At 35.4% G+C, this 13,162-nt stretch overlaps 1 protein-coding gene across 2 annotated transcripts; it reads left to right on the top strand.

Annotated features, from left to right (window-relative positions):
- Nucleotides 1–4,062: 4,062 nt before the first annotated feature.
- LOC145018616 (uncharacterized) lies at nt 4,063–12,822 on the top strand. Of its 2 annotated transcripts, XR_013667095.1 has the most exons (6): nt 4,063–4,175; nt 4,978–5,065; nt 5,579–5,650; nt 6,043–7,271; nt 12,115–12,202; nt 12,716–12,787. XR_013667095.1 is itself a non-coding variant. In XM_078976489.1 (5 exons), exons 4-5 carry the CDS (start codon nt 6,047–6,049, stop codon nt 12,733–12,735), a joined length of 1,245 nt encoding a protein of 414 aa, XP_078832615.1. In that variant the 5' UTR covers nt 4,063–4,175; nt 4,978–5,065; nt 5,579–5,650; nt 6,043–6,046; the 3' UTR covers nt 12,736–12,822. The 2 variants fall into 2 exon arrangements, 1 of the variants encoding a protein (XP_078832615.1); XM_078976489.1 differs by lacking the exon at nt 12,115–12,202 and having other exon boundaries at nt 12,716–12,822.
- Nucleotides 12,823–13,162: the final 340 nt, after the last annotated feature.

Raw genomic sequence — 13,162 nt, forward strand, 5'->3', positions numbered from 1 at the left:
CTAATGAAACCAACTATAAATAAGAGTATTATTTGACGGAAAAGTTTTAATGTAAAATAAAAAGTTACCACAATACCAATATGACATCATATATATATATATATATATATATATATATATATATATATATATATATATAAACTTAAATAGTAAAATTTTAAGATTATATCTACTTTTTTATGTGTATCCCCCCCCCCTCAACAAAAATGTTTAAAAACAATAAAATGGGGTCATAGATACTCACTTTTGTTGTGTGAAGTTATTCGGTGTAAGAAGATTCGTGAGGTTTCAGTTCCATCCAAGCTTGAGATTTGGGTAATTTTTGGGATGTCTTAATAGATATAGACATATATTTACAAATAAGTTAGACTTTTATCAAGCTTTAACTCACTTAAAACAAGTGAGTTTTATGACAAAAGGAAAGAGTAAAATCAAGAAATTACCTAGCTTTTACTTAGATCTAAAGTATTTTGCCAAATGGAGGTTCAAACACAAGCTTTTGAAGGATGAAAGGTAAATCTGTTTAGGGTTTAAAGTACTCGAAAACAACAATTTATGCAATGCTATGATTCTAAAAAATGGGAAACAAAATGGAAGACTTTTGTGGGTTGTTTTGATGCTAAAAAACAGCCACTGTTTTGGGTAGTGGTTGTCTCGAAATTTCCAGCAAAAAAGCAAGAAAAATAGTGGTTTAGCTACTATTTTGAGTACCCATTTTGGTTCATCAAAACCACTAACTTTCAGAGATGATTTGAGGTAAAAATACCATGCAAAAGGAAGGTTCACATAACTGAAATTGTAGTCGAAAACGAGGGGCAGCAATCCTCTTCTTGCTCTCAGTTTTAGTTGGTTTCGAAGGGGGTGTGTGGTGTGACATCCCCATTTTACGGCCAGAATAGACCGATTTTGTTTATGCTTTTTGAAAATCAGAGTACCTCTTTTCATAAAAATGTTGTGGAATTTGTTCCCAGTAAAACATGATAAATACGTTATCAAAGCATTTCCGAAGAAAAGTATTTTTATTCATTTTAAAACATTTGGGATGTCATCGTCAATACAGAAGCATAAGCATAAACAGAACTTACATTCATTATCACTAGTGATTTATATCTCCTTAATCTCTCAGTGTAATGTGACTTCATAACAACACCTGTGATATAAATAAACTGAGTGGGTCAGGTTGGGAAACCTAGTGAGTGCATAGGGTTTTCAACCCACAATAATATAATTATTATGCTTAAACAATTAAGCAATCAACCCAATTACCCATCCTCATTATCCTCTTTATTCTTAAGGATCTACCCTAATAATCTTCTATTCCTCGTTCATTTATTCCTAAGGATCATCCTAAGGAATCGGCACGAAGTCCATCATTGCTACGGTTTACATAACAGGCACTAAGTCTGCATAGTCTCTAGGGGTTAGGCATCAAGTCTGCATGATCGCCAAGGTTTACACAATGGGCGCTAAGTCTACATAGTCGTCAGGGTTTACGCATCAATCTGCATGATCGCCAAGGTTTAGGCACCAAGTCTGCATGGTCACCAAGGTTTAGAGTACACCGGGTGAACACATCATTCACGACACCTATAGGTTGCGAGTCTGCTAGTGTTCCACTGGACTGTCTAGAATAGTCCGTGGTTGTCATCCATACTCTGCTGAATGACGGGGCCATCGTTTGGGAAAAGGCTTCTCACATCGTCCACCTCTCACCCTCACCTCGTGTTCTATAACACCTCTCAACTCATCATCAAACTCATATTCCATCGATTACATCTACCCATGTTTTACCCCAACATTATCGTAGATATAAAATACATATACAGTTCAAATCTTTTAAAACATGTATAAAATCATTCATCTAGCATAGACAATAAGTACTCAGATAATATGCACACATAACACGTAATTTATATAAAATACTTCATATCTATGTGTAAGATGAAAGTAACTATGCACTCACCTGAGAAGGTGGTGACTCGGTACTCGGACAACGCTTCGTTTACTTTAAAATAATTTCCTTCGACGAAACCTAGTATTATTACCACTAGATTTTAGTCTAATATTTACAGTGACTAATTATTAGTCTTATTATTATTATTATTATTATTATTATTATTATTATTATTATTATTATTATTATATAAGCGTTTAAACAATACTTTCCAACCACTATGTACAGACAGGGGCAGACATAAAACACCATAGGGCAGGACCATTTTGGCGTATAGCAATTCTGAAATCCAACAACCCTATGCGGCCCTTTAAACCAGATTCCTCATACCACAAGTAGTTAAAAAGATATTATAACACACTTATATAAGTCATAATAATAGCTCAAATATTTATTATAAGTTCATAATAACAATATTAATTTTAAATATAAGCTATATTAAAATAGGGTAAGCATAACTTACTTACAAGGGGATTTTAGCTAGGAGTCGGGCTCTCTAGAGGCAGAACTTCGTCGCTGAATCTTTCTAAGAAAGATTCGTGCAGCGCTTCAGCGCTAACCTTACTATACTAAAAACTACAGAAAGAGATATCGAATCACGAGGGACCGAAATGCTCGGGGGATAATGAGAGAAAGACTCTTGAATCAAGATAATGGTGCAATAAATATGAGAGCCCAAAGACTCTTATTTATACTAATTGAATTTTCAAAAACTACCCTCCATAATTACTTAATGATCTTTTAGTTATATAAACAACTAAACACCCCTCTATAATACTATTTTAAATAGATTTATTGATATTTGTACTAAACCAATATCGAAAGAACTCAACATTAATCTTATAATGACCAAATCGTTGATACCTTTTTAATGATGTGTGTATATATATATATATATATATATATATATATATATATATATATATATATACACGTATATATGAGTTATATTTTATTTTAATACATAAATATGCTATTATAATTTGTAACTCTTTCATACGAACTCCGTTTTTGACGTTCTTTATATCCACGCGTAGGTGGAGACGTACTCTACAACTTTTGTTTAGACTCCGTCGGCTAATTTTGACTTTATTTTTACAGTTATATTTTTAACGGGCCGGGGCAGGATTGGTCCGTTAAAATCTCATAACTTCTTCATCTGATGTCCATTTTCATCTGTCTTTCTATCGTTATGCTAATAATAACGAGATCTTCGATTCTCGTTTAGGTTGTGTTGGCTAAAAACCGCTCGATCTAATACTCGAACTCCAGGTTGTACACCGCTAAGGCGAAACTTCGAAAAATCATAATTTCCTCATAAGAAGTCAGATTTGAGCGTTCTTTTTATGGACGTTCTCATGTTAACATATTCTAAGACTTTCATTTAGATTACTAAGGCTAAAAGAAGCTCTATCATTAATTCATTTTTTTTACGTCTCCCGGTGTCGTGGCGGTTTTGCTGTAAAATTTCGACGGGCCATAACTTCTTCGTTATAACTCGGATTTCGGCATTCTTTATGTAACATACACTTTAGTAACCTTGTTTAATTATCATGTTTCATATGATTGTTAGTTTAAAAATGAATATTATTATATATTATGTTGTTTTAAACGTTTAAAGTAGGTAGTTATAGTAAAATAGAATTGTAAGCGTTTAAAAAAAAATATATATATATATATATATATATATATATATATTATTTTCGGTATGGTTTTAAGCGTTGATTTCTAACGAAATAGGTTTATAATATTTGAAGTTAAACTAAGTTTAGAATCATTTGGAATGTATTAGAGGTGATAGGGAAGTCTTATGTGATTCCGATCAAAAAGTCAACTATCGGAATTAACGAAAGTATAACGTCTAAGTTAAAAATAATTAAATCTGATTTTATTGGAAGATCTTTTCTAGGATATTTTTATTGGAAGTTGTAAATTATCTCGTTAGAAACGTACAGGCGAAAACCTCATCGAAAACGGAGTTTCGAGCGAAAAGTTATGCAATTTTTAGTGTTTAGGGGTAAAACGGGTACCCAAACCGGGTCAAACCCGACCCAACTCGGGTTTTTACCCATTGAAACACGATTTTGAGTCATTTTCCTGCCATTTTCAGTTCATCACCATCCCTATGGGAGATTTTCACATACATGATCAATCTTGATCAAGTTTTGAAGATTAAATCAAGATTTTGAGTGTTCTTGAAGTATCAAGTCTAGTAATCAAGGTATGAACTCTTAATTTTTGGATTAGCCCTTGTAATTAGTGAGTTATTAAGAGATTAGGGTTTGATCAAAGTGGGTTTACCACTGATTTAATGAAATTAGGCATGAGTTTATGTTATTAACCTAGAATCTTAAATGGAAATCAAGTAACTACATGTAAACTTGAGAATTAATCATATGGTTTAAGAGTAATTAGTGAAAATTAATAATGAAACCCATGGTTTATACTTGAATTAGAATGGATTACTAAAATATTCAGTGTTATCATTGTAAAAGAAGAACTTGGTGATATTGATCATGAGGTTTGATCATGTAAAGGGTAAAATGAAATTATAAAGGGTATAATTGTCCTGTTTTTGTAAAAATCACCAAAAATTATAGAAAAATCGTATGGAGATGTGCTATATATCCCTGGAAAGCTGAGAATGTCTACTTTGATTTTTGTTTTAAAACCAAAATCTAATTCCGGACTTAAAAGGGGTGAAAACAGCTATATGTTCAGTGCAGTAAGGCTGAATTTTGACAGCTTTGGAACATTTTGACAGCTTTAGGATGCTGTTTTGTAAAATTCATAGTAAATTATAGAAAAATCATAAAAATGTGAGGTCAGTGGCATTAGAAAGATATAAGAGTCTATTTTATTAATATGTATAATTTATTAGTTATTTTGACATTTAATAAGGGTAAAACAGATCTGCAAGTGACAGCTATACAAAGAACAAAAACTAAAATTTCTAAATTGAAAACAACATAACTTGAGAGTAGTTGAGTAATTGCTTATGAAATTTGAAATATGAACTCCAGGGGTATAATTGAAGGTTTTAGAGGCCTGAGGATGGTGTAATTTCATCAGAAAAAGAGGAATTTTATCGCAACATTCGGTTACAGCACAGTGAGTTCAATATAGGGACAATTGTATGTTATGTGTTATATGTGCAATGTGCTTTCTTGTGTTATTGATCTAAGTGGTTATTACTTGATATTGATTTTGATGCCTTTGGCCATGTAGAGCATGACTCGTATCACTTTGGTATTGGCTTTGTGCCTTTGACCATGTAGAGCATGACTCGTATCACTTTGGTATTGGCTTCGGGCTAGGTAGGGCTGAAAGCCTGTATATTCTAGCAACATGATTAAAAGGGATTGTGTTTTATGTGCCTCTTGGGCTGGAATTTATGATGATTATGATCCTAAATTATTGTGTCTTAATTATTGTAATCCTTTGAATCTAACCGTTTATTGATTTGGAAAGTCCTTCATTTGATACACATATAAGCCTTTGTTGTCCTTTGTTTCTTTTTGTTCCTGTCATATTGTTATGTATATGGCATAGCGTTATATTGTATCTATTTTTGAACTCACTAAGTGACGCCCACTTATCCCTTTTAGTGTTTAACTATTTCAGGTGATAAGCATCCAGAGTAAACACGCTTTGTTGGAGGACTTAGAGTAGTTGACACTACTACGTTTTTACTTGGTATACATATATGTATATGGATTATAAATTCCTGGGTAGTTATGTATTTATACAACTAGTTATGAAACTTTGTAAAAACCCTTTTAGTTGGTTTGTATCCATGCTTTTGTATTTAGACCACTAGTGTGAATTATAATTATGAATATGCATGTAGCATGTTTGGCTTTATGGTAATTTTAGTGAATGGGGTCTTACAATTATGGTATCAGAGCACTGGTTTAAGCGAACTAAATACCACGAATTGGTATTTAGACTTAAACTGTTGGAAGTTCAATATATGAACAGATTTATTGTCCGTATATGGATACAAACCATAGGAAAGACTTAAGTGGGGTGTTGGGTAATGATAAATCCTTATATTCTTACGTGTTATGTTACTCCAATTTTTTCAGAGCAATGGCTGAGCAGGAGGGTAGTCATACACCAGATGTGGGTGGAGATCTTCATCTTAATGAGGGAGATACTCCAATATCCCCTCGTGAGGAGCGGCTTTTGGATAAACTTACTGGTGTTATTCGACAAACTCTAGAACAACACAAAAGGGATAGTGATAAGGGTAAAGAGAAAGCCACCGGAGAGTCTTCAAGAGAGAAAGCGAAACGTCCCTCATTCAAAACTTTCAAGAGTAGTGGTGCTACAGAGTTTTCAGGTGTCCTTGATCCCATTGTTGTTCTTACCTGGATCCAGAACACAGAAAAAGTATTTCGTATCTCCCATGTGGTTAATGAAGACAAGGTTAACTATGCTTCTGCAATGCTCATTGGAGAAGCCTTAGTCTGGTGGGAAGCGACATTTGAAGCTCTTAACGAGTATGACCAGGAGAATTTATCTTGGGAGATGTTTAAAATCCGCTTTCTAGGAAAATATTGTCCTCTAGATATGAGGAGAAGACTGGAGAAGGAGTTCCTCGAACTTAAGCAAGGAGGAATGACTGTGACCGAATATGAAACTCAATTCAATCAAAAGGCACGGTTTGCTGCGAAGTATATCCCGACTGAAGACGATAAAAGTCAGTTATTCATGGAAGGGTTACGGTATGAAATCCGTGATTTCGTGATCAATCGGGATATTCTATCATTCGATAAAGCTGTTGAGTATGCCCGAAAGCGCGAGCATGACTTAGAGATACGTGGTGCCACTCTTTCTATCCCGAAGCATCCACGTGTTGATCGAACTGTTTCTGTTTCAACTAATCCATTGGGTCGATCTGCTCAATCTGATCTTAGCACAAAAGTACAATCTCAGAGCGCCTTTCGTGGTCGCGGTCGGCCACAATCTTTTTCTCTTCAGTCGAGAGCTCCACCACCATGCCAGAAATGTGGAAAGAGCCACCAAGGTCAATGCAGGGTAGGAAAAGGACCAGTGATTTGCTATGGATGCGGAGAAACAGGTCATATGAAGCCCGTTTGCCCGATGAGGAATGTTACATGTTATGCTTGCGGTGTTACTGGCCACAGAAAGCGTTTCTGCCCTACTCTTACCAGCCAAATGGTGAGAAGTCAAGCTTCCGTTCAACAACCAGTGGGTACTTCAACCCAAAAGGAGGATGTGCCAAAGGCTAAAGGCCGTGCATTCCAGATTACCCCAGAGGAGGCACGCGAGGACCCGAATGTTGTGACTGGTACATTTCTCGTCAATTCTAGACCTGCTCACATCTTATTTGATTCTGGTGCCTCAGATTCTTTTGTGTCTCGTGAATTTGCGCGTTCTTTTCAAATTGCATGTTATGCACTCGCCCAACCATTTCATGTAGATACCGCGGGAAGTGTATCATTACTTGTTGATAAAGTCTATAGAGATTGTGTCATAGAAATTGAAGGTTATAATTTTCTTGCCAATTTGATTCCTATCTCCCTACCCAACTTTGATATCATTCTCGGCATGGACTGGTTGTCAAAGAACCGTGCAGAACTCTTGTGCTATGAAAAGATAGTACGCATTCCTATTGAAGGGGAGAATCCTATTTATGTCTATGGTGAACAAAGAATCTTCAAAATAATCTCTTTCCTTAAAGCTCGTAAATTCATATCGAAGGGGTGTTCTATCTATTTGGCCTACTCAGTTGATGTCTCAAAAGAGGAGAAGAAAACGGTAAATGATGTTCATGTTGTTAACGAATATCCTGATGTTTTCCCTGATGACTTGCCTGGCCTTCCTCCGGATAGGCAAGTAGAATTCCGAATTGACCTTGTGCCTGGTGCTGCTCCGATTGCAAAGACTCCTTATCGTCTCGCGCCAACAGAGATGAAAGAAATGATGATCCAACTGCAGGAATTACTTGACAAAGGCTTTATCCGACCGAGTACTTCTCCCTGGGGTGCTCCTGTATTGTTTGTCAAGAAGAAGGACGGATCGATGCGGATGTGCATTGATTATCGTGAGCTGAATAAGGTGACTATCAAAAACAAGTACCCACTACCTCGCATTGATGATTTATTTGATCAACTTCAGGGTGTTAGCTATTTCTCGAAGATTGATTTGAGATCTGGATATCATCAGTTGAAAGTTCACGAGCAGGATGTGCCGAAGACTGCTTTTCGTACTCGATATGGGCATTATGAATTCCTTGTTATGCCGTTTGGTTTAACAAATGCTCCTGCTGTATTCATGGATATGATGAATCGGGTATGTCGCCCAATGCTCGATAAATCAGTCATCGTATTCATTGACGATATTCTAATCTATTCCAAGTCTGAATCTGATCATGCCATTCATATTCGTGCGGTGTTAGAACTTCTTCGAAAGGAGAAACTATATGCTAAATTCTCGAAATGTGAATTCTGGCTTCGCCAAGTTCAATTTCTTGGCCATGTTATTTCTAGTGATGGTGTATCTGTAGATCCTATCAAAATCGAAGCCATTCAAAATTGGGAAGTGCCCCGTAATGCTTCCGAAATTCGTAGTTTCTTGGGTCTCGCGGGATATTACCGGAGATTCATTAAAGACTTTTCTCGTATAGCCATACCGCTCACGAGTCTTACAAGGAAGGAAGTAAAGTTTGAATGGGGTGAAGCCCAAGAAAAAGCTTTCTCAACTCTAAAAGATCTTTTGACTCATGCTCCAATCTTATCACTCCCAGAAGGTGATGATGATTTCTCCGTATACAGCGATGCTTCAAGATTGGGACTCGGTTGTGTGTTGATGCAACATGGCAAAGTGATAGCCTATGCCTCAAGACAACTGAAAGATTATGAAAAGAATTATCCCACTCATGATCTCGAACTCGCTGCAGTGGTATTTGCCCTAAAACTTTGGAGGCATTATCTTTTTGGTACAAAATGCCAATTATTTACTGACCACAAAAGTCTCAAGTACATATTCAGTCAGCAAACTTTGAATATGAGACAACAACGAGCCATGGAGCTGATCAAAGATTATGACTGTGAAATCCTATATCATCCTGGAAAAGCCAATGTAGTTGCCGATGCACTTAGCAGAAAAATTTATCGTAATAGTATGTGTTATGCTATTACTCATACCACAGTAAAATTCACTATTCTAGATGAACTAAAGAAATGGCAAGAAGAGGCCCTAAAGCCAGAAAATGTGAAGAAAGAAGGGATGATACATTATAATGATGCTTTACTTGATGATCCGCGAGGATTAAAAGTATTCAAGAATCGGCTATGGATTCCAAAGATTGGTGGATTAAGACAGAAGATTTTAGATGAAGCCCATAAATCTAAACTTTCAATACATCCTGGTACAAGTAAAATGTACTATGATGTAAGAGCTGATTATTGGTGGCCTGGATTAAAGAGAGACATTGGAAGATATGTACAGGAATGCTTAGTATGCTTACAAGTCAAAGCAGAGCACCAAAAGCCTTATGGAACCCCAGAAAGTCTTAGTGTTCCTGTATGGAAATGGGAAGAACTGTCCATGGATTTTATTACCAAATTGCCAAAGACTGCTAGACAACATGATAGCATTTGGGTAATTGTCGATCGCCTGACTAAAAGCGCTCATTTTCTTGCCATGCGTGAAACGGATCCAATGGAGAAATACGCACAAGTATACTTGGATGAAATTGTTGCAAGACACGGTGTGCCATTAAAGATCATTTCCGATCGTGATACTCGCTTCACTTCTCACTTTTGGGCAAGTATGCAACGTGAAATGGGATCTCGAGTTGCTCTCAGCACAGCTTATCATCCCCAGACAGATGGTCAGACAGAGAGAACAATCCAAACCGTAGAAGATATGCTTCGTGCATGTGTCTTGGAGTTCGGTGGTAACTGGGATAAATACTTACCTCTTGTTGAATTTTCGTATAATAACAGTTACCACGCTTCAATCAAAATGCCACCATATGAAGCATTATATGGTCGCAAATGTCGTACACCATTGTGTTGGCGAGACATAGGACAAAAGATCCTTGGAGGCCCTGAAATGATTCAAGACACCACCGACAAGATTCAAATTGTACGAGAAAGAATGAAAGCGGCCCAGGATCGACAGAAGTCCTATACAGAAAAGAGGAGACGACCCATAGAATTCCAGGTGGGTGATTTCGTAATGCTAAAAGTATCCCCGTGGAAAGGCATTATGCGATTTGGGAAGAAAGGAAAACTAAGTCCTAGATTTGTTGGTCCTTTCAAAATCATCCAGAGAGTTGGTAAACAAGCATACCGCTTGGAATTGCCGGAAGATTTGGCAGGTATTCATGATGTGTTTCATGTGAGCTATCTACGCAAATGCTTGAGCATCTATGATGAGACAGTTCCATTATCAGAGGTGAAATTGGATAATAAGTTAAGATATATAGAAGAACCTGAAGAGATTATAAATGAGAGAACGGTTGATCTGCGTAATAAAGAAGTGGAGTTAGTGCTTGTCAAGTGGAAACATCATCGAGGCCCAAATTATACTTGGGAAAATAAGAATGACATAAGAGAAAAATATCCCCGTTTGTTTAAATCGTCGTGATTTCGGGGACGAAATCCTCAAAAGGAGGAGGTATTTGTAACATACACTTTAGTAACCTTGTTTAATTATCATGTTTCATATGATTGTTAGTTTAAAAATGAATATTATTATATATTATGTTGTTTTAAACGTTTAAAGTAGGTAGTTATAGTAAAATAGAATTGTAAGCGTTTAAAAAAAATATATATATATATATATATATATATATATTATTTTCGGTATGGTTTTAAGCGTTGATTTCTAACGAAATAGGTTTATAATATTTGAAGTTAAACTAAGTTTAGAATCATTTGGAATGTATTAGAGGTGATAGGGAAGTCTTATGTGATTCCGATCAAAAAGTCAACTATCGGAATTAACGAAAGTATAACGTCTAAGTTAAAAATAATTAAATCTGATTTTATTGGAAGATCTTTTCTAGGATATTTTTATTGGAAGTTGTAAATTATCTCGTTAGAAACGTACAGGCGAAAACCTCATCGAAAACGGAGTTTCGAGCGAAAAGTTATGCAATTTTTAGTGTTTAGGGGTAAAACGGGTACCCAAACCGGGTCAAACCCGACCCAACTCGGGTTTTTACCCATTGAAACACGATTTTGAGTCATTTTCCTGCCATTTTCAGTTCATCACCATCCCTATGGGAGATTTTCACATACATGATCAATCTTGATCAAGTTTTGAAGATTAAATCAAGATTTTGAGTGTTCTTGAAGTATCAAGTCTAGTAATCAAGGTATGAACTCTTAATTTTTGGATTAGCCCTTGTAATTAGTGAGTTATTAAGAGATTAGGGTTTGATCAAAGTGGGTTTACCACTGATTTAATGAAATTAGGCATGAGTTTATGTTATTAACCTAGAATCTTAAATGGAAATCAAGTAACTACATGTAAACTTGAGAATTAATCATATGGTTTAAGAGTAATTAGTGAAAATTAATAATGAAACCCATGGTTTATACTTGAATTAGAATGGATTACTAAAATATTCAGTGTTATCATTGTAAAAGAAGAACTTGGTGATATTGATCATGAGGTTTGATCATGTAAAGGGTAAAATGAAATTATAAAGGGTATAATTGTCCTGTTTTTGTAAAAATCACCAAAAATTATAGAAAAATCGTATGGAGATGTGCTATATATCCCTGGAAAGCTGAGAATGTCTACTTTGATTTTTGTTTTAAAACCAAAATCTAATTCCGGACTTAAAAGGGGTGAAAACAGCTATATGTTCAGTGCAGTAAGGCTGAATTTTGACAGCTTTGGAACATTTTGACAGCTTTAGGATGCTGTTTTGTAAAATTCATAGTAAATTATAGAAAAATCATAAAAATGTGAGGTCAGTGGCATTAGAAAGATATAAGAGTCTATTTTATTAATATGTATAATTTATTAGTTATTTTGACATTTAATAAGGGTAAAACAGATCTGCAAGTGACAGCTATACAAAGAACAAAAACTAAAATTTCTAAATTGAAAACAACATAACTTGAGAGTAGTTGAGTAATTGCTTATGAAATTTGAAATATGAACTCCAGGGGTATAATTGAAGGTTTTAGAGGCCTGAGGATGGTGTAATTTCATCAGAAAAAGAGGAATTTTATCGCAACATTCGGTTACAGCACAGTGAGTTCAATATAGGGACAATTGTATGTTATGTGTTATATGTGCAATGTGCTTTCTTGTGTTATTGATCTAAGTGGTTATTACTTGATATTGATTTTGATGCCTTTGGCCATGTAGAGCATGACTCGTATCACTTTGGTATTGGCTTTGTGCCTTTGACCATGTAGAGCATGACTCGTATCACTTTGGTATTGGCTTCGGGCTAGGTAGGGCTGAAAGCCTGTATATTCTAGCAACATGATTAAAAGGGATTGTGTTTTATGTGCCTCTTGGGCTGGAATTTATGATGCTTATGATCCTAAATTATTGTGTCTTAATTATTGTAATCCTTTGAATCTAACCGTTTATTGATTTGGAAAGTCCTTCATTTGATACACATATAAGCCTTTGTTGTCCTTTGTTTCTTTTTGTTCCTGTCATATTGTTATGTATATGGCATAGCGTTATATTGTATCTATTTTTGAACTCACTAAGTGACGCCCACTTATCCCTTTTAGTGTTTAACTATTTCAGGTGATAAGCATCCAGAGTAAACACGCTTTGTTGGAGGACTTAGAGTAGTTGACACTACTACGTTTTTACTTGGTATACATATATGTATATGGATTATAAATTCCTGGGTAGTTATGTATTTATACAACTAGTTATGAAACTTTGTAAAAACCCTTTTAGTTGGTTTGTATCCATGCTTTTGTATTTAGACCACTAGTGTGAATTATAATTATGAATATGCATGTAGCATGTTTGGCTTTATGGTAATTTTAGTGAATGGGGTCTTACACTTTATATGTATAGAACCCTTGAGACATATTCTACAACTTGTTTAAGATTATTTATTCTAAATAATCTTTTGTCGAAAAGTCATTTTCGACCCCTATTATCTCTAAATTGACTAGCCCGGATCTACGGGCGTTACATGTGGGGATGAAAAATGATGATATTTGAGAGCATTTCTTGAGA

Source organism: Lactuca saligna, chromosome 9, assembly GCF_052625555.1.
Source record: "Lactuca saligna cultivar CGN05327 chromosome 9, ASM5262555v1, whole genome shotgun sequence".
In the NCBI taxonomy this organism is placed as follows: Eukaryota; Viridiplantae; Streptophyta; class Magnoliopsida; order Asterales; family Asteraceae; genus Lactuca; species Lactuca saligna.

What these genes read in the sequence shown, in the direction of transcription:
- LOC145018616 (XM_078976489.1), top strand. Translation starts at nt 6,047, where the DNA reads ATGGCTGAGCAGGAGGGTAGTCATACACCAGATGTGGGTGGAGATCTT. An exon ending in GGACCCGAATGTTGTGACTG is followed by an intron (nt 7,272 to 12,715) that starts GTACATTTCTCG and finishes TAACTATTTCAG; the next exon opens with GTGATAAGCATCCAGAGTAA.